This window comes from Oncorhynchus kisutch, linkage group LG10, assembly GCF_002021735.2.
Source record: "Oncorhynchus kisutch isolate 150728-3 linkage group LG10, Okis_V2, whole genome shotgun sequence".
NCBI classification, from domain to species: Eukaryota; Metazoa; Chordata; class Actinopteri; order Salmoniformes; family Salmonidae; genus Oncorhynchus; species Oncorhynchus kisutch.
In genome coordinates, this window is record NC_034183.2 from 6,477,475 (window position 1) to 6,496,859 (window position 19,385).

Genomic DNA, 19,385 nt, shown 5'->3' on the forward strand with positions numbered 1-19,385 from the left:
AGTGTTTGGCCGGGGGGCTTTCCTTGGATCTAGCGACTCCTAGTGGCGGGCTGGGCGCCTGCAAGCTTACGTCTGTTGTCAGTCACTCAATTCAGGAAAATGGATCGATCTTACAGACAGTGAGCCACGTGACTGTGGCTTGCTACTGTATATAAAGCAGGCAGACAGGCATCAAGACATTCAGTTACAGTTGTATTAAACGATAGAATGGGCAAAACTAGTGACCTAAGCGACTTTGAGCGTGGTCTGATCGTCGGTGCCAGGTGCACCGGCTCCAGTATCTCAGAAACTGCTGCCCTCCTGGGCTTTTCACGCCCGACAGTGTCTAGGGTTTACCGAGAATGGTACGACCAACAAAAAACAACATCCAATCAGTACCAGTCCTGTGGCGAAAACAGCTCGTTGACGAGAGGTCGAAGGAGAATGGCAAGCTAACAGGCGAGCCACAAACAGACAAATAACAGCGCAGTACAACAGTGGTGTGCAGAACGGCATCTCGGAGCGCACAACTTGTCGATCTTTGTCACGGATGGTTATTACAGCAGACAACCACAGCAGGTTTCACTCCTATCAGCTAAAAACAAGAAGAAGCGTCTCCAGTAGGCACGCCATCACCAACACAGGACAATTTAGGAGTGGAAAAAACATTGCCTGGTCCAACAAATCCCAGTTCCTGTTACGTCATGATGATGGCAGAGTCAGTATTTGGCGTAAGCAGCATGAGTCCATGGACCCGTCCTGCCTGATGTCAACGGTACAGGCTGGTAGTGGTGGTGGTGTACTGGTGAGGGGAATGTTTTCCTGGAGCACGTTAGGTCCCTTGATACCAGATGAGCAACGATTGAATGCCACAGCGTATCTGAACATTGTTGCTGACCAAACCCAATAGAGTATCATTGTGATGAGATGGAACGGGCTGTTGGCAGCGTGACTGTACCACGGTCCAATCTGCAGCAAATGTGTGATGCCATCGCGTCAGCACGAACCAACATCCCTGCGGAACGTTTCTGACGCCGTGTAGAATCCAGGGCTCCCGAGTGGGTCAGCAGTCTAAGCCACTGCATTACAGTGCTGAGGCTCCACTACAGCCTGGGGTTCGATTCCAGGCGGTGTCACAGATGGATGTGACCGGGAGCCCCAGGGGCAAGGCACAATTGGCCCAGCTTCGTCTGGGTTCGGGGTGGGTTTGGCCGGGGGGCTTTCCTTGGATCTAGCGACTCCTAGTGGCGGGCTGGGCGCCTGCAAGCTGACGTCTGTTGTCAGTCACTAAATTCATGAAAAATTGCACCCCCCCACACCCCTAAAAAAAATGTATAATCCATGCACTGAACAATTCCGGCTGTTCTGGAGGCAAATGATTTGTATTGATACTTGTCGAGTTGCATTGTTTTTAGAAGAAAATATATATTTTTTACTAATGAGTGAGTGAGCACGTGAGTGCATGAGTGAGTGAGCGTGTGCATGAGCGAGTGAGTGAGCGCGTGTGTGAATGAGTGAGTGAGCACGTGAGTGAGCGAGTGGGTGAGCGCGTGAGTGAGCGCATGAGTGAGCGCATGAGTGAGTGGGTGAGCGCGTGAGTGAGCGCATGAGTGAGCGCATGAGTGAGTGAGTGAGTGAGTGAGTGAGTGAGTGAGTGAGTGAGTGAGTGAGTGAGTGAGTGAGTGAGTGAGTGAGTGAGTGAGTGAGTGAGTGCGTGAGTGAGTGCCTACCTTGGCGTAAAGGCAGGTATCGCTGAGTAGCCACACTTTGCATCTCTTGTCACACAGAGGACACATGATCGTGTTCGACTCACACACCTCCTTTCTACAAGAAAAAACATTATTAACCAGGTGGATGGTTATTACATAGTAATATTACACACACAGTCCACACACACACACACACACACACACACACACACAGTCCACACACACACACACACACAGTCCACACACACACACACACACACACACACACACACAGTCCACACACAGTCCACACACACACACAGTCCACACACAGTCCACACACACACACACACAGTCCACACACACACACACACTCACACTCACATACACACACACACACACACAGTCCACACACACACTCACATAAGTGGCGAGGTCTTGTAGAAAGCCAGCGCGTAGAGGAAGACAATGACCCCTAACAGAGCTGCAGGGAGCAACAGAAGGGTGTACCAGCCCAGCCATAGGTAATACAGAGCCACCTTCTCTCCAAAGTAGTTCCTGACAGGGACAAGATAAAGACAGACAGGTGTCAAGATATAGACAGACAGGTGTCAAGATATAGACAGACAGGTGTCAAGATATAGACAGACAGGTGTCCAGGTAAAGACAGACAGGTGACAAGATAAAGACAGACAGGTGACAAGATAAAGACAGACAGGTGTTGAGGTAAAGACAGACAGGTGTCAAGATAAAGACAGACAGGTGTCAAGATATAGACAGACATGTGACAAGATATAGACAGACAGGTGACAAGATAAAGACAGACAGGTTTCAAGATAAAGACAGACAGGTGACAAGATAAAGACAGACAGGTTTCAAGATAAAGACAGACAGGTGACAACATAAAGACAGACAGGTGTCGAAATAAAGACAGACAGGTGTCGAGATAAAGACAGACAGGTGTCGAGATAAAGACAGACAGGTGTCAAGATAAAGACAGACAGGTGACAAGATAAAGACAGACAGGTGACAAGATAAAGACAGGCAGGTGACAAGATAAAGACAGACAGGTGACAAGATAAAGACAGACAGGTGTCGAGGTAAAGACACAGGTGACAAGATAAAGACAGACAGGTGTCGAGGTAAAGACACAGGTGACAAGATAAAGACAGACAGGTGTTGAGGTAAAGACAGACAGGTGTCGAGGTAAAGACAGACAGGTGTCGAGGAAAAGACAGACAGGTGTCAAGATAAAGACAGACAGGTGACAAGATAAAGACAGACAGGTTTCAAGATAAAGACAGACAGGTGTTGAGGTAAAGACACAGGTGACAAGATAAAGACAGACAGGTGTCGAGGTTAAGACACAGGTGACAAGATAAAGACAGACAGGTGTTGAGGTAAAGACAGACAGGTGTCGAGGTAAAGACAGACAGGTGTCGAGATAAAGACAGACAGGTGTCGAGGTAAAGACAGACAGGTGTCGAGATAAAGACAGACAGGTGTCGAGATAAAGACAGACAGGTGTCAAGATAAAGACAGACAGGTGACGAGATAAAGACAGACAGGTGTCGAGATAAAGACAGACAGGTGTCGAGATAAAGACAGACAGGTGACGAGATAAAGACAGACAGGTGTCGAGGTAAAGACACAGGTGACAAGATAAAGACAGACAGGTGTCGAGGTAAAGACACAGGTGACAAGATAAAGACAGACAGGTGTTGAGGTAAAGACAGACAGGTGTCGAGGTAAAGACAGACAGGTGTCGAGGTAAAGACAGACAGGTGTCGAGGTAAAGACACAGGTGACAAGATAAAGACAGACAGGTGTCGAGGTAAAGACACAGGTGACAAGATAAAGACAGACAGGTGTTGAGGTAAAGACAGACAGGTGTCGAGGTAAAGACAGACAGGTGTCGAGGTAAAGACAGACAGGTGTCAAGATAAAGACAGACAGGTGACAAGATAAAGACAGACAGGTTTCAAGATAAAGACAGACAGGTGACAACATAAAGACAGACAGGTGTTGAGGTAAAGACACAGGTGACAAGATAAAGACAGACAGGTGTTGAGGTAAAGACAGACAGGTGTCGAGGTAAAGACAGACAGGTGTCGAGATAAAGACAGACAGGTGTCGAGGTAAAGACAGACAGGTGTCGAGGTAAAGACAGACAGGTGTCGAGGTAAAGACAGACAGGTGTCGAGGTAAAGACAGACAGGTGACGAGATAAAGACAGACAGGTGTCGAGATAAAGACAGACAGGTGTCGAGATAAAGACAGACAGGTGACGAGATAAAGACAGACCGGTGACAAGATAAAGACAGACCGGTGACACGATAAAGACAGACAGGTGACAAGATAAAGACAGACAGGTGACAAGATAAAGACAGACAGGTGACAAGATAAAGACAGACAGGTGACAAGATAAAGACAACTAATCTATCATCACTGATGGGTTGGCCCTGGAGACAGACCTAACTAATCTATCATCACTGATGGGTTGGCCCTGGAGACAGACCTAACTAATCTAACATCACTGATGGGTTGGCCCTGGAGACAGACCTAACTAACCTGACATCATTGATTGGTTGTCCCCGGAAACAGGCAGTCCATCTGGCCCAACTTTTCGTCAGTTCCTTCTGAGTTTCTCTCTGAAAGCACGAGCACAAAGTCAGGGACAAGAATCATTCAAATACACACACACACACATGCGCGCATACATACACACACACATGCATGCGCATACACACACGCACACACACACACACACATGACTCAATGTATTAGCATAACAAATGTTTTGACATTTTCAAAAATGAATCATCACATGGGCAAACAGATACTCAGTGTGTGTGTGTGTGTGTGTGTGTGTGTGTGTGTGTGTGTGTGTGTGTGTGTGTGTGTGTGTGTGTGTGTGTGTGTGTGTGTGTGTGTGTGTGTGTGAATGTCAGTTAACAAGAACAGAGGTGTCCTCCTCAGACAGTGAATAAATACTATGTTTTAACTCGGAGGGTGTCTCAGTAGTCTCTCAGTACGCAGAGAAACAGGGGAAAACAATGATATCGCTTCGACCTTTAGAGTCTTTATGGCAGCCATTCATTCACATACCTTTGACACAGAAACGTATTTTCCATCAGTAGTAGTGTGTAGTGGGTAGTGTCCAGTGGGTAGTGTCCAGTGGGTAGTGTCCAGTGGGTAGTGTGCTGTGGGTAGTGTGTAGTAGGTAGTGTCTAGTGGGTAGTGTCCAGTGGGTAGTGTGCTGTGGGTAGTGTGCTGTGGGTAGTGTGTAGTGGGTAGTGTCCAGTGGGTAGTGTCCAGTGGGTAGTGTGCTGTGGGTAGTGTCTAGTGGGTAGTGTCTAGTGGGTAGTGTATAGTGGGTAGTGTCCAGTGGGTAGTGTGCTGTGGGTAGTGGAGTAGTGGGTAGTGTGTAGTGGGTTGTGTGTAGTGGGTAGTGTCCAGTGGGTAGTGTCCAGTGTGTAGTGTGCTGTGGGTAGTGTGCTGTGAGTAGTGTGTTGTGGGTAGTGTCCAGTGGGTAGTGTCCAGTGGGTAGTGTCCAGTGGGTAGTGTGCTGTGGGTAGTGTGCTGTGGGTAGTGTGCTGTGGGTAGTGTCTATTCCAGTCCACAACTTTTGACGAGATCCACTATATAGGGTGTAGGGTACACGGTATAGGATGTAGGGTACATGGTACAGGGAATAATGTAGGGTACAACATCTTTGCAGAAAGCCAGCTACTTTTCTATCTATGGGCCACTACATGACTCCACTTCCTCATGGGGGTATCTACTGCCTACCTAAACCATGCTGTTCAGCAGAGAAGATAAGTCAAAAATCAGGAAGAGATCCACACACACCACTGAGACATAGGGATTTGTCCCAAATTACACCATATTCCCTACATGGTGCACTACTTTTGACCAGAGCAGCAGACTACTGTCTTTACCTCATGCAGGCAGAACTTTGCTTCAAACACTTTCTTCTTCAAGAGTTCAAACAGGTTCTCTGTAAGATTGGACAGATGAGGAGAGACCATTAGAAGAGGTCCAGTGTGTGTGTGTGTGTGTGTGTGTGTGTGTGAGAAAGAGGGAGGGAGGACTGGCGTGGGGGTGAGGGCACAGAGAGGGAGGACTGGCATGGGGGTGAGGGCAGAGAGAGGGAGGACTGGCGTGGGTGTGAGGGCAGAGAGAGGGATGACTGGCATGGGTGAGGGCAGAGAGAGGGAGGACTGGCGTGGGTGAGGGCAGAGAGAGGGAGGACTGGCGTGGGTGAGGGCAGAAAGAGGGAGGACTGGCGTGGGTGTGAGGGCAGAGAGAGGGAGGACTGGCGTGGGTGAGGGCAGAGAGAGGGAGGACTGGCGTGGGTGTGAGGGCAGAGAGAACGAGGACTGGCGTGGGTGAGGGCAGAGAGAGGGAGGACTGGCATGGGGGTGAGGGCAGAGAGAGGGAGGACTGGCGTGGGTGAGGGCAGAGGGAGGGAGGACTGGCGTGGGGGTGAGGGCAGAGAGAGGGAGGATTGGCGTGGGTGAGGGCAGAGAGAGGGAGGACTGGCGTGGGTGAGGGCAGAGAGAGGGAGGACTGGCGTGGGTGTGAGGGCAGAGAGAGAGAGAGGACTGGCGTGGGTGTCAGGGCAGAGAGAGGGAGGACTGGCGTGGGTGAGGGCAGAGAGAGGGAGGACTGGCATGGGTGAGGGCAGAGAGAGGGAGGACTGGTGTGGGGGTGAGGGCAGAGAGAGGGAGGACTGGTGTGGGGGTGAGGGCAGAGAGAGGGAGGACTGGTGTGGGGGTGAGGGCAGAGAGAGGGAGGACTGGCGTGGGGGTGAGGGCAGAGAGAGGGAGGACTGGCGTGGGACTGAGGGCAGAGAGAGGGAGGACTGGCGTGGGGGTGAGGGCAGAGAGAGGGAGGACTGGCGTGGGACTGAGGGCAGAGAGAGGGAGGACTGGCGTGGGGGTGAGGGCAGAGAGAAGGAGGACTGGCGTGGGGGTGAGGGCAGAGAGAGGGAGAACTGGCGTGGGTGAGGGCAGAGAGAGGGAGGACTGGCGTGGGACTGAGGGCAGAGAGAGGGAGGACTGGCGTGGGGGTGAGGGCAGAGAGAAGGAGGACTGGCGTGGGGGTGAGGGCAGAGAGAGGGAGAACTGGCGTGGGTGAGGGCAGAGAGAGGGAGGACTGGCGTGGGTGAGGGCAGAGAGAGGGAGGACTGGCGTGGGTGAGGGCAGAGCACTACTCACCTCCTGTATTCAGGAAGACATGACTCAGGATAAAGTGAACAATGCGGATCCTGAAATAAAGACGACATTTTAACATGGCTGACAAGACTAAGTATCTGTTTATGATTCCTTTTAAGAAGTTAACATGTTTGTCATGCTAATACGTTGAGTCATCAGACCGTGCGAGCGTGTGTGTGTCTCTCTGCATGTGTGTGTGTGCATAACTTACCTGGTGGAAAGAGGGACACTTCCCTGCTGTTCACTCCAGTTGCAGGCATCAGACACCTTCAGTAGATACCTGTACTTCTCAAACACTTCATTTGGAGCTTGGATACCGTAGAAGACAACAGTGTCGTCTATAATTTTCTAACACAGAAATACAGTACCAGTCAAAGGTTTGGACACGCCGACTCATTCAAGGGTTTTTCTTTATTTGGACTATTTTTCTACATTGTTGAATAATAGCGAAGACATCAAACTATGAAATAACAGATATGGAATCATGTAGTAACCAAAAAAGTGTTAAACAAAATGTATATTTGAGATTTTTCAAAGTAGCCTCCCTGTGCCTTGATGACAGCTTTGCACACTCTTGGCATTCTCTCAACTAGCTTCATGAGGTAGTCACCTGGAATGCATTTACATTAACAGGTGTGCCTTGTTAAAAGTTCATTTGTGGAATATATTTCCTTCTTTAATGCGTTTGGCCAATCAGTTGTGTTGTGACAAGGTAGGGTTGGTATACAGAAGACCCAGAGTTACCTCTGCTGCAGATAAGTTCAGTAGAGTTACCAGCCTCAGAAATCGGCAAGTAACTGCACCTCAGATGGCAGCCCAAATAAATGCTTCACAGAGTTCAAGTTGCTGAGACATCTCAACATCAACTGTCCAGAGGAGACTGCGTGAATCAGGCCTTCATGGTCAAATTGCTGCAAAGAAACCACTACTAAAGGATACCAATAAGAAGAAGAGACTTGGGCCAAGAAACACGAGCAATGGAAATTAGACTGGTGGAAATCTGTCCTTTGGTCAGAGTCCAAATTTGAGATTTTTGGTATCCAACCGCCATGTCTTTGTGAGACGCAGAGTAGGTGGACGGACAATCTCCGCATGTGTGGTTCCCATCGTGAAGCATGGGGGAGGAGGTGTTATGGTGTGGGGTGCTTTGTTGGTGACACTGTCTGTGATTTATTTAGAATCAGGGCCACTTAATCAGCATGGCTACCACAACATTCTGGTTTGCGCTAAGTGGGACTATTATTTGTTTTTCAACAGGACAAAGACCCAAAACACACCTCCAGGTTGTGTAAGGGCTATTTGACCAAGAAGGAGAGTGATGGAGTGCTGCATCAGATGACCTGGCCTCCACAATCACCCAACCTCAACCCAATTGAGATGGTTTGGGATGAGTTGGACCGCAAAGTGAAGGAAAAGCAGCAAAACAGGTGCTCAGCATATGTGGGAACTCCTTCAAGACTGTTGGAAAAGCAATCCAGGTGAAGCTGGTTGAGAGAATGCCAAGAGTGTGCAAAGCTGTCATTAAGGCAAAGATTAGCTACTATGAAGAATCTCAAATATACAATTTGTTTTAACACTTTTTTTGGTTACTACATGATTCCATATCTGTTATTTAATAGTTTTGATGTCTTCACTATTATTATACAATGTAGAAAAGAATAAAAAACAAAGAAAAATGGATAGGGGTTATTTGGTTTTAGTGGTAACGCAGTTGGTTACAGCATGAATGTTGACAGCTGAAACGCAGCCTATCCAGCCCCGACGGCACACAGCCCATATGCATACGGCACAAGAGTAGCCTAATGTGCTTTCGGTGCCTGTAAACTTCGTATTTAGAAACATAAAAGATTCATGTTGTTTTCTCATTTCATTTTATTTGGTTAAAAACCAAGCACGCCCTCCCCTCCTCTCAATTAAGGCTTTTTTTTGTTGTCCTGCCCAATGCAATCACGAAGTAGTCAAGAGTGTCAATAAAAGGTTTGGCTCCTGAGACCGCTTGGAAATCAATCTTTGTCACCAAGGCGTTGTTAAAATATAACATCTGAGAGCAGTAAAACAGCAGTGAACTAACATTCCCTTTGTATCTATGCATTGTAGGCAAGACAACATTATTTTAGCCATGCATGTTCCATTTTGGATGTGCGTAAAACCCCCTTGATGATGTAGGCTATTTCCATGCCCCATGAAACGAGAGATGGGAACCTCGGTGAATACCGGTGAATACCTCGGTGAATACCGGTGAGAACCTCGGTGAATACCTCGGTGAATACCGGTGAAAACCTCGGTGAATACCGGTGAAAACCTCGGTGAATACCGGTGAAAACCTCGGTGAATACCGGTGAACCTCGGTGAATACCGGTGAATACCTCAGTGAATACCGGTGAGAACCTCGGTGAATACCTCGGTGAATACCGGTGAAAACCTCAGTGAATACCGGTGGAAACCTCAGTGAATACCGGTGAAAACCTCAGTGAATACCGGTGAAAACCTGAGTGAATACCGGTGAATACCTCGGTGAATACCGGTGAAAACCTCGGTGAATACCGGTGAAAACCTGAGTGAATACCGGTGAATACCTCGGTGAATACCGGTGAAAACCTCGGTGAATACCGGTGAACCTCGGTGAATACCTCGGTGAATACCGGTGAAAACCTCAGTGAATACCGGTGAAAACCTGAGTGAATACCGGTGAATACCTCAGTGAATACCGGTGAATACCTCAGTGAATACCGGTGAATACCTCAGTGAATACCGGTGAATACCTCAGTGAATACCTCAGTGAATACCTCAGTGAATACCGGTGAATACCGGTGAAAACCTCTGTGAATACCGGTGAAAACCTCTGTGAATACCGGTGAATACCTCAGTGAATACCGGTGAAAACCTCGTACTCAGAAGTTATCTGTAACATGTAACAACTGCTTGTTTTCAGTTTTATATGTTCAAAACCCTTCCTTGGGCCTACTATAACGAAGGCTGGTTCAACAGCAATGTGTGCCTTTTTAAAAATGTATTCTGACGATTTTATGAGATAATTACTTTTGACATGGTATTTTATTCTTGTTGAATTGATTGGTTGTAAATAAAACTAAAGGAAAATACAAAGCAATCTTAGTAGAATGATTCACCTTCTGGGTTTTATGGTTACGTCTGTGGGCTGCATTGCAATGGAACTTTTTCTGATCTGTAAAATGGTCCCTATTATGTTTATAAACCAGTAGAACGGTGAGTGGACATTGTCCCTTTCACTTTATATTGGATCTCTGGATGTGTGTAAAAACCCTCCATAGTTTAAATGTTATGTGTCCACGGAAAGAAATCGTGGTGCCTGTAAGTGTGACATACTGTATTTAAAACAAGTTTTTGTTTTCGTTTTGTTTAGAATTAAAAAATATATATATTTAGACCTTATCAAAAATTAATTTAATCTTGCTTATTGACAATGTTTGGCTAGTCCATGCTCAACCATAATGCAATTTGCCGTAGGCCTAGCCCCTTTTATCAATGTGAATGTTATTGGGGCCATGCAATTACAATTACTATTGCAAAATGGATTCAAGTTAACGTATTTAGCAAAGATAGGTCTACATTTAGTTATTTTGTTTCTGTAAAGCCATTTAACAAACTATAATGGACAAACATTGGAATTGGAGTTGATTCCAAGGCCAAACATAAGAGACATTAAATACACAACTTGAAGCAACCACATATTTTCCCATGGAGCACGTTCTGATTGGCGAGTGTGAGACCAAGCCTCGACACACCCACAACTCCCCCCCCCCTCATCAAAACACATCCCTTTCGCGCCAACGCCAGCAAGTGCTTCAATAATTGTGATAGTAAAAAATAGCAAAAATATTTCTGACACACCCCTGAACCTATAGCGCTACCGCCTGTGCTTAGATTAACATTGTGTTAGGTTTGTTAAAATAGAGGCCTGATCCCTCGATTATCATTGTGTTAGGTTTGTTAAAATAGAGGCCTGAGCCTTAGATTATCATTGCGTTAAATTTGTTAAAATAGAGGCCTGAGCCTTAGATTATCATTGCGTTAGGTTTGTTAAAATAGAGGCTTGAGCCTTAGATTATCATTGCCTTAGGTTTGTTAAAATAGAGGCTTGAGCCTTAGATTAACATTGTGTTAAAATAGAGGCCTGAGCCTTAGATTATCATTGCGTTAGGTTTGTTAAAATTTAGGCCTGAGCCTTAGATTATCATTGTGTTAAGTTTGTTAAAATAGAGGCTTGAGCCTTTATAATGTCTTATAACAAAGCTAAGATAATCGACTAGGAAATAATGAGCAGGTAAACTCATTTTAGTTTAAGCCCACACAGACATGATTATACTTAAATTTGGTTTTAAAAACTCTTATAAAGATAATATGTATTTTACAAGAACAACAAAAAGGACGATAAACTAGCCTCGGCTTAAGAACAACCTAACTCTACAGCTTGTTAAACTGGTAATATAACTCACTGTTATCTTCAAGTTCTTCATCTTTAGTTTCTCGATAAAGGCCTCTTGCATCTTGAAGGTATCTTTCTCCGGATCATCCACTGTCTTAGCGACCAGGACATAGTCATATGACAGTGGAGTATGCTGAGGAGGAAAGAAGAACCACACACTATGCTGAGGAGGAAAGAAGAACCACACACTATGCTGAGGAGGAAAGAAGAACCACACACTATGCTGAGGAGGAAAGAAGAACCACACACTATGCTGAGGAGGAAAGAAGAACCACACACTATGCTGAGGAGGAAAGAAGAACCACACACTATGCTGAGGAGGAAAGAAGAACCACACACTATGCTGAGGAGGAAAGAAGAACCACACACTATGCTGAGGAGGAAAGAAGAACCACACACTATGCTGAGGAGGAAAGATTAACAACATAGTGTAGACTTGAGTGATTTGATGGATCCAATACTGAACATAAAGACGAAAATAAATCTATGACATGATGGTTACATACAGTAACTGATGTATCCCAGAGCATTCGGAAAGTATTCAGACCCCTTTCCCCACATTTTATTACATTACAGCCTTGTTCAAAAATTGATTTAAAAATAATAATAATAATCCTCATCAAACTACACGCAATATCCAATGATGACAAAGCAAAAACTGTTTTTTCAGCAAATCTATTAAAAATAGATAAAACAGAAATCCCTTAATTACATAAATATTCAGACCGTTTGCTATGAGACTCGAAATTGAGTTCAGGTGCATCCTGTTTCCATTGATCATCCTTGAGATGTTTCTACAACTTGATTGGAGTCCACCTGTGGTAAATTCAATTGATTGGACATGATTTGGAAACACACCTGTCTATATAAGGTCCCACAGTTGACAGTGCAGGTCAGAGCAAAAACCAAGCCATGAGGTTGGAGGAATTGTCCTTAGAGCTCCGAGACAGGATTGTGTCGAGGCAAACATCTGGGGAAGGGTACCAAAAAATGCCTGCAGCATTGAAGGTACCCAAGAACACAGTGGCCTACATCATTCTTAAATGGAAGAAGTTTGGAACCACCAAGACTCTTCCTAAAGCTGGCTGCCCGGCCAAACTGAGCAATCAGGGGAGAAGGGCCTTGGTCAGGGAGGTGACCAAGAACCAGATGGTCACTCTGACAGAGCTCCAGAGTTATTCTATGGAGATAGGAGAACCTTCCAGAAGGACAACCATCTGTGCAGCACTCCACCAATCAGGCCTTTATGGTAGAGTGGCCAGACGGAAGCCACTCCTCAGTAAAAGGTCCATGACCGCCCGCTTGGAGTTTGCCAAAAGGCACCTAAAGGACTCTCAAACCATGAGAAACAAGATCCTCTGGTCTGATGAAACCAAGACTGAACTGTTTGGCCTGAATGCCAAGCGTCACATCTGAAGGAAACCTGGCACCATCCCTACGGTGAAGCATGGCGGTAGCAGCATCATTCTGTGGGGATGTTTTTCAGCAGCAGGGACTGGGAGACCAATCAGGATCGAGGCAAAGATTAACGGAGCAAAGTACAAAGAGATCCTTGATAAAAAAAACTGCTCCAGAGCGCTCAGGACCTCAGACTAGGGTGACAGTTCACCTTCCAACAGGACAATGACCCTAAGCACACAGCCAAGACATTGTAGGGATGGCTTCGGGACAAGTCTCTGAATGTCCTTTAGTGGCCCAGCCAGAGCCTTGACTTGAACCCAACCGAACATCTCTGGAGAGACCTGAAATTAGCTGTGTAGTGACGCTCTCCATTCAACCTGACAGAGCTTGAGAGGATCTGCAGAGAAGACTGGGAGTAACTCACCAAACACAGGAGCTCCAAGCTTGTAGCATCGTACCCAAGAAGTCTCGAGGCTGTAATCGCTGCCAAAGGTGCTTCAACAAAGTACTGAGTAAAGGGTCTGAATACTTATGTAAATGTAATATTTCAATTTTTTTTGTTCTTAATAAATTTGCTAAAATTTATAGAAAACTTGTTTTTGCTTTGTCATTATGGGATATTGTGATGTTATTATGGGGTATTGTGATGTCATTATGGGGTATTGTGATGTCATTATGGGGTATTGTGATGTAATTATGGTGTATTGTGGTGTAATTATGGGGTATTGTGTATAGATTGATGAGGAATCTTTTTTTTAAATTCCATTTTAGATTGTCTGTAACGTAACAAAATGTGAAAAAGTTAAGTGGTCTGAATACTTTACGAATGCACTGTATGACTGTCCATGGACTATATAAAACAACCAGTAATGCACTGTAAATCTGGTTTTACATACAGTAATACAGTGAACTAGGCCAGTGTTTCATCAGTCATCTCTTACCACTGAGGGAAGTAGTGGTGATGTCTCAGGACTATCAAAATGGTTCCCGTTTTCCTTCACCACTCCCATCAGCTCCAGGAGTTCGATGCTGGCCTAAAACATGATGAGAACACAGGACCACACATCAAGGTGAGTAGGAGTTCGATGCTGGCCTAAAACATGATGAGAACACAGGACCACACAGCAAGGTGAGTAGGAGTTCGATGCTGGTCTAAAACATGATGAGAACACAGGACCACACAGCAAGGTGAGTAGGAGTTCGATGCTGGCCTAAAACATGATGAGAACACAGGACCACACAGCAAGGTGAGTAGGAGTTCGATGCTGGTCTAAATCATGATGAGAACACAGGACCACACAGCAAGGTGAGTAGGAGTTTGATGCTGGCCTAAAACATGATGAGAACACAGGACCACACATCAAGGTGAGTAGGAGTTTGATGCTGGCCTAAAACATGATGAGAACACAGGACCACACAGCAAGGTGAGTAGGAGTTCGATGCTGGCCTAAAACATGATGAGAACACAGGACCACACATCAAGGTGAGTAGGAGTTCGATGCTGGCCTAAAACATGATGAGAACACAGGACCACACAGCAAGGTGAGTAGGAGTTCGATGCTGGCCTAAAACATGATGAGAACACAGGACCACACAGCAAGGTGAGTAGGAGTTCGATGCTGGCCTAAAACATGATGAGAACACAGGACCACACAGCAAGGTGAGTAGGAGTTCGATGCTGGTCTAAAACATGATGAGAACACAGGACCACACAGCAAGGTGAGTAGGAGTTTGATGCTGGCCTAAAACATGATGAGAACACAGGACCACACAGCAAGGTGAGTAGGAGTTTGATGCTGGTCTAAAACATGATGAGAACACAGGACCACACAGCAAGGTGAGTAGGAGTTCGATGCTGGCCTAAAACATGATGAGAACACAGGACCACACATCAAGGTGAGTAGGAGTTCGATACTGGTCTAAAACATGATGAGAACACAGGACCACACAGCAAGGTGAGTAGGAGTTTGATGCTGGCCTAAAACATGATGAGAACACAGGACCACACAGCAAGGTGAGTAGAAGTTCGATGCTGGCCTAAAACATGATGAGAACACAGGACCACACAGCAAGGTGAGTAGGAGTTTGATGCTGGCCTAAAACATGATGAGAACACAGGACCACACAGCAAGGTGAGTAGGAGTTCGATGCTGGCCTAAAACATGATGAGAACACAGGACCACACAGCAAGGTGAGTAGGAGTTCGATGCTGGCCTAAAACATGATGAGAACACAGGACCACACAGCAAGGTGAGTAGGAGTTCGATGCTGGCCTAAAACATGATGAGAACACAGGACCACACAGCAAGGTGAGTAGGAGTTCGATGCTGGCCTAAAACATGATGAGAACACAGGACCACACAGCAAGGTGAGTAGGAGTTCGATGCTGGTCTAAAACATAGGAGTTCGATTATTGCACTTGAGTCATTCCCACAGTGAACGGCTAGGCCCGCTACGCTATGAAACCACAACACTATTGCAGAGACTTTAATATTACCAGCAGCAATTGACGTGCTGAAAACAATGTGTGGGGAGGCAGAGGCACAGAAACTCACAACAATACCTTTGTCAGTTAACACTGTTATTAAATGAAGAATTTACTGCCCCGACTCAAAAACTCCTCCAGCTTATGCTTTCCAAATGGACGTTAGCTGTGAGGGCCGCGATGCATTGACTTCTTTTTGCTATACATGTCCGGGGTGAAGAGTGTTTCTGCGGCAACAGAGGCGCAACGATAAGATCCAGTCAGTCTTCCTAGTTCTTTGTTCATGCTGAGAGTAACCTAGTAACCTAGTAACCTAGTAACCTAAACACAGTGTTTTATTTCTCATGTGTTTGTAGAAAAAATATATATTCAGTACCAGTCAAAAGATTGGACACACCAACTCATTAAAGGTTTTTTCTTTATTTTTACAATTTTTCTACATTGTAGAATAATAGTGAAGACATCAACACTATGAAATAACACATATGGAATCATGTAGTAACCAAAAAAGTGTTAAACAAAATCTAAATCTACTTAATATTTGAGATTCTTCAAAGTTGCCTTCCTTTGCCTTTGATGACAGCTTTGCACACTCTTGGCATTCTCTCAACCTGCATCACCTGGAATGCTTTTCCAACAGTCTTGAAGGAGTTCCCACATATGCTGAGCACTTGTGAGCACAGAATGCTGTGGTAGACATGCTGGTTATGTTTCACTTGAATTCTAAATAAGAATTCAAATCACAGACAGTGTCACCAGCAAAGCAAAGGACACATTTCCACCAGTCTAATGTCCATTGCATCGTGTTTCTTGGCCCAAGCAAGTATCTTCTTCTTATTGGTGTCCTTTAGTAGTGATTTCTTTGCAGCAATTTGACCATGAAGGCCTGATTCATACAGTCTCTTCTGAACAGTTGATGTTGAGATGTGTCTGTAACTTGAACTCTGTCAAGTGTTAATTTGGGCTGCAATCTGAGGTGTAGTTAACTCTAATGAACTTATCCTCTAGTTTTTGATGTCTTCATAGTTTTTGGTGTCTTCACTATTATTCTACAATGTAGAAAATAGTAAAAATAAAGAAAAACAATTGAATGAGTTGGTGTTTCCAAACTTTTGACTGGTACTGTTGTTCATAGTTAATCTAATTAAAGATATTACAAGTGACATAAACCCCGAGACACACAAACAACACACTTCTCTCGAGCCCCTAAAGACGCCAGAAGATGTGAATTGTATGTTGAAAAAAAACAAATTCCAGTCACTCCTTTTTTGTGACCTAATTTTTTAAAAGCGATGATTCACTATGTGCGGGTCAGGCTTCACGTTTCAGGGGATAACAGATACGTATCTGTCATTACAAGAGAACAGAATTATAATAGACTACAGTCCGCAGAGAGCAGCTCATCAGGCCATACATTATCCTAGAATAAGGTATATGACCGGTGTATCGTAGCGCATGTTGAGAGAAAGCGCATGGGCCCACTTATGTCAATGTGTAGCCTAAACCTAGCTATGCTACGCAAATAAAACAAAGTGGAATTATGCAATATTTGATCATGTAGCCTATGCAATCAAGGTCAATCACAGGATCATATTCCACTGCCCATTCATATATTTCTTCCTAGCCGTGAAATGAATCAATTTACCCACTATGTGAAAGACCACCACAAATATATACTCAACAGTAATCAATACAAACGTAGGCTTATGCCGATTATTTGTTCATGTATAGTTAGTTAGTTACAGTATGTAGGCTAAACGGATACTCAAACATCTTGTTGACATGCATGTGGATCCCCATTTAATCAGCCGTCTATTATAATAAAAATAGTTGTATCTACCTGTCTCCTGTGCCGCGACATGACAGCTGAATAGGTGTTCAACACAAACAGAGAGATCTCCGACCAAGCCACACCGCGCGCTCAAAGGACGATTCTTATTTTTTATTTTTTTTATTCAACATTTGCATGTAACATAAATAGCATTCAGTGCACCTGTCAAACCACTTCTTACGTACTTTCCCAAGAAACTCAAACACCGTGTTCGTTTCTCAGGCTCAGGAATGTAAAAGCGACTTTACCTGTTGCACAGTGATGTCACTAGGTGGTTTTACTACTCTCTTGGACCGCTGACAACCTTTGGAATCGGGATGTGTTGTGGTTTGAAATATCAGCAGAAATATATGCTAGCATACTACTTGGTTGGTTAAACTGAGTTATTATGCGTTATTATGTGTAAATAATTCCCTTGATAGTTATTCAATCTGGGCATCAAGAAGTTGGAAATCTCAGAATGATTGTGTACAGTACTTGCTGACAACCGACAGGTGGCGGCAGAGTACACATTTTAAAGGACCGCAAATAGGCAGCGCAGTTGTCAGGTGAGAAGACGCTGAAATACACTGAACTAAAATATAAACGCGACGATATAAAATGTTGGTCTCATGTTTCATGATCTGAATAAAAAAAGCTATTCTGTTAAATGTTGTGCTCAAATGTATTCACATCACTGTTAGTGAGCATTTCTCCTTTGCCAAGATAATCCATCCACCTGACAGGCGTGGCGTGGCGTATCAAGAAGCTGATAAGACAGCATGATAATTACACAGGTGTACCTTGTGCCGGGGGACAATAAAAGGCCACTCTAAAACGTGCCGTTTTGTCACACAACACAATGCCACAGATGTTTCAAGTTTTGAGGGAGAGTGCAATTAGCATGCTGACTGGCAGGAATGTCCACCAGAGCTGCTGCCAGATAATTTAATGTTAATTTCTCTACCATAAGCCGCCTCCAATGTTGTTTTAGAGAATTGTGTGGAGAATTGTGTGTTTTAGAGGATGGAGTGTCACCACTCCATCCTCCACATTCGTCTTCTTCACCTGAAGAATTGTCGGGGGGCCACCCATTGCTGCACCCCTGTCCACTCATGTCAAATCCATAGATTAGGGCCTAATGTATTTATTTCAATTGACTTATATCCTCATATGAACTGTAACTCAGTAAAATATTTGAAATTATTGCATGTTGAGTTAAACAATGTATTCAGTATTTTTTTAAATCACAGCACTTTGTAGCAATGATCTGGGTCAATTATTTCATTCAAAAATAACAACTGCTTTAAATATTTAAACTCCCCCCCCCCCAAAAAAAAAAAATAACAATCTAAGATGAATTTCTCATTGCGAATTTGGAGCGCTTTCGTTGGCCCTGACACCGATGCAGAGTATTAGGGAAAAGGCGCCTACTACCACGACTCAAACCAGGGTCCCTGTGACTGTCGGCACCAATACTGTGAAATTAAGAGATCTGCCAATATAGAGGAGCTGTTTACATTTCTACATACACTGTATGTTACAAGTCAGACATTGACCCAGTTTGATTGTCTATGAACCGAGACGTCCACTGTACGACAGAGAGGATAGAGAGGAGAGGCTGTAAGACAGAGAGGATAGAGAGAGGAGAGTCTGTACGACAGAGAGGATAGAGAGGAGAGGCTGTAAGACAGAGAGGATAGAGAGAGGAGAGGCTGTACGACAGAGAGGATAGAGAGGAGAGGCTGTAAGACAGAGAGGATAGAGAGAGGAGAGGCTGTACGACAGAGAGGATAGAGAGGAGAGGCTGTAAGACAGAGAGGATAGAGAGAGGAGAGGCTGTATGACAGAGAGGATAGAGAGGAGAGGCTGTACAATAGAGAGGAGAGGCTGTAAGACAGAGAGGATAGAGAGAGGAGAGGCTGTACGACAGATAGGGAGAGGAGAGGCTGTACGACAGATAGGGAGAGGAGAGGCTGTACGACAGAGAGGATAGAGAGGAGAGGCTATAAGACAGAGAGGATAGGGAGAGGAGAGGCTATGAGACAGAGAGGATAGGGAGAGGAGAGGCTATAAGACAGAGAGGATAGGGAGAGGAGAGGCTATAAGACAGAAAGGATAGGGAGAGGAGAGGCTATAAGACAGAGAGGATTGAGAGAGGAGAGGCTGTAAGACAGAGAGGATAGAGAGAGGAGAGGCTGTATGACAGAGAGGATAGAGAGGAGAGGCTGTACGACAGAGAGGATAGAGAGAGGAGAGGCTATAAGACAGAGAGGATAGAGAGAGGAGAGGCTATAAGACAGAGAGGATAGAGAGAGGAGAAGCTATAAGACAGAGA

General features: G+C 45.1%; 1 protein-coding gene across 1 annotated transcript in view; it reads right to left on the minus strand.

Annotated features, from left to right (window-relative positions):
* Positions 1-17,283, minus strand: part of LOC109898172 (anoctamin-9) — a 34,638-nt gene extending 17,355 nt beyond the window's left edge. The window contains exons 1-9 of the mRNA XM_031832952.1: positions 17,078-17,283; positions 13,694-13,786; positions 11,362-11,484; positions 7,098-7,234; positions 6,890-6,939; positions 5,609-5,667; positions 4,239-4,318; positions 2,091-2,225; positions 1,710-1,803 (exon numbers count right to left, since the gene is read on the minus strand). Coding sequence (XP_031688812.1) covers positions 1,710-1,803; positions 2,091-2,225; positions 4,239-4,318; positions 5,609-5,667; positions 6,890-6,939; positions 7,098-7,234; positions 11,362-11,484; positions 13,694-13,786; positions 17,078-17,098 — 792 coding nt within the window. The 5' untranslated portion in view covers positions 17,099-17,283. The remainder of the gene's footprint in view (positions 1-1,709; positions 1,804-2,090; positions 2,226-4,238; positions 4,319-5,608; positions 5,668-6,889; positions 6,940-7,097; positions 7,235-11,361; positions 11,485-13,693; positions 13,787-17,077) is intronic.
* Between the last annotated feature and the right edge of the window lie 2,102 nt (positions 17,284-19,385).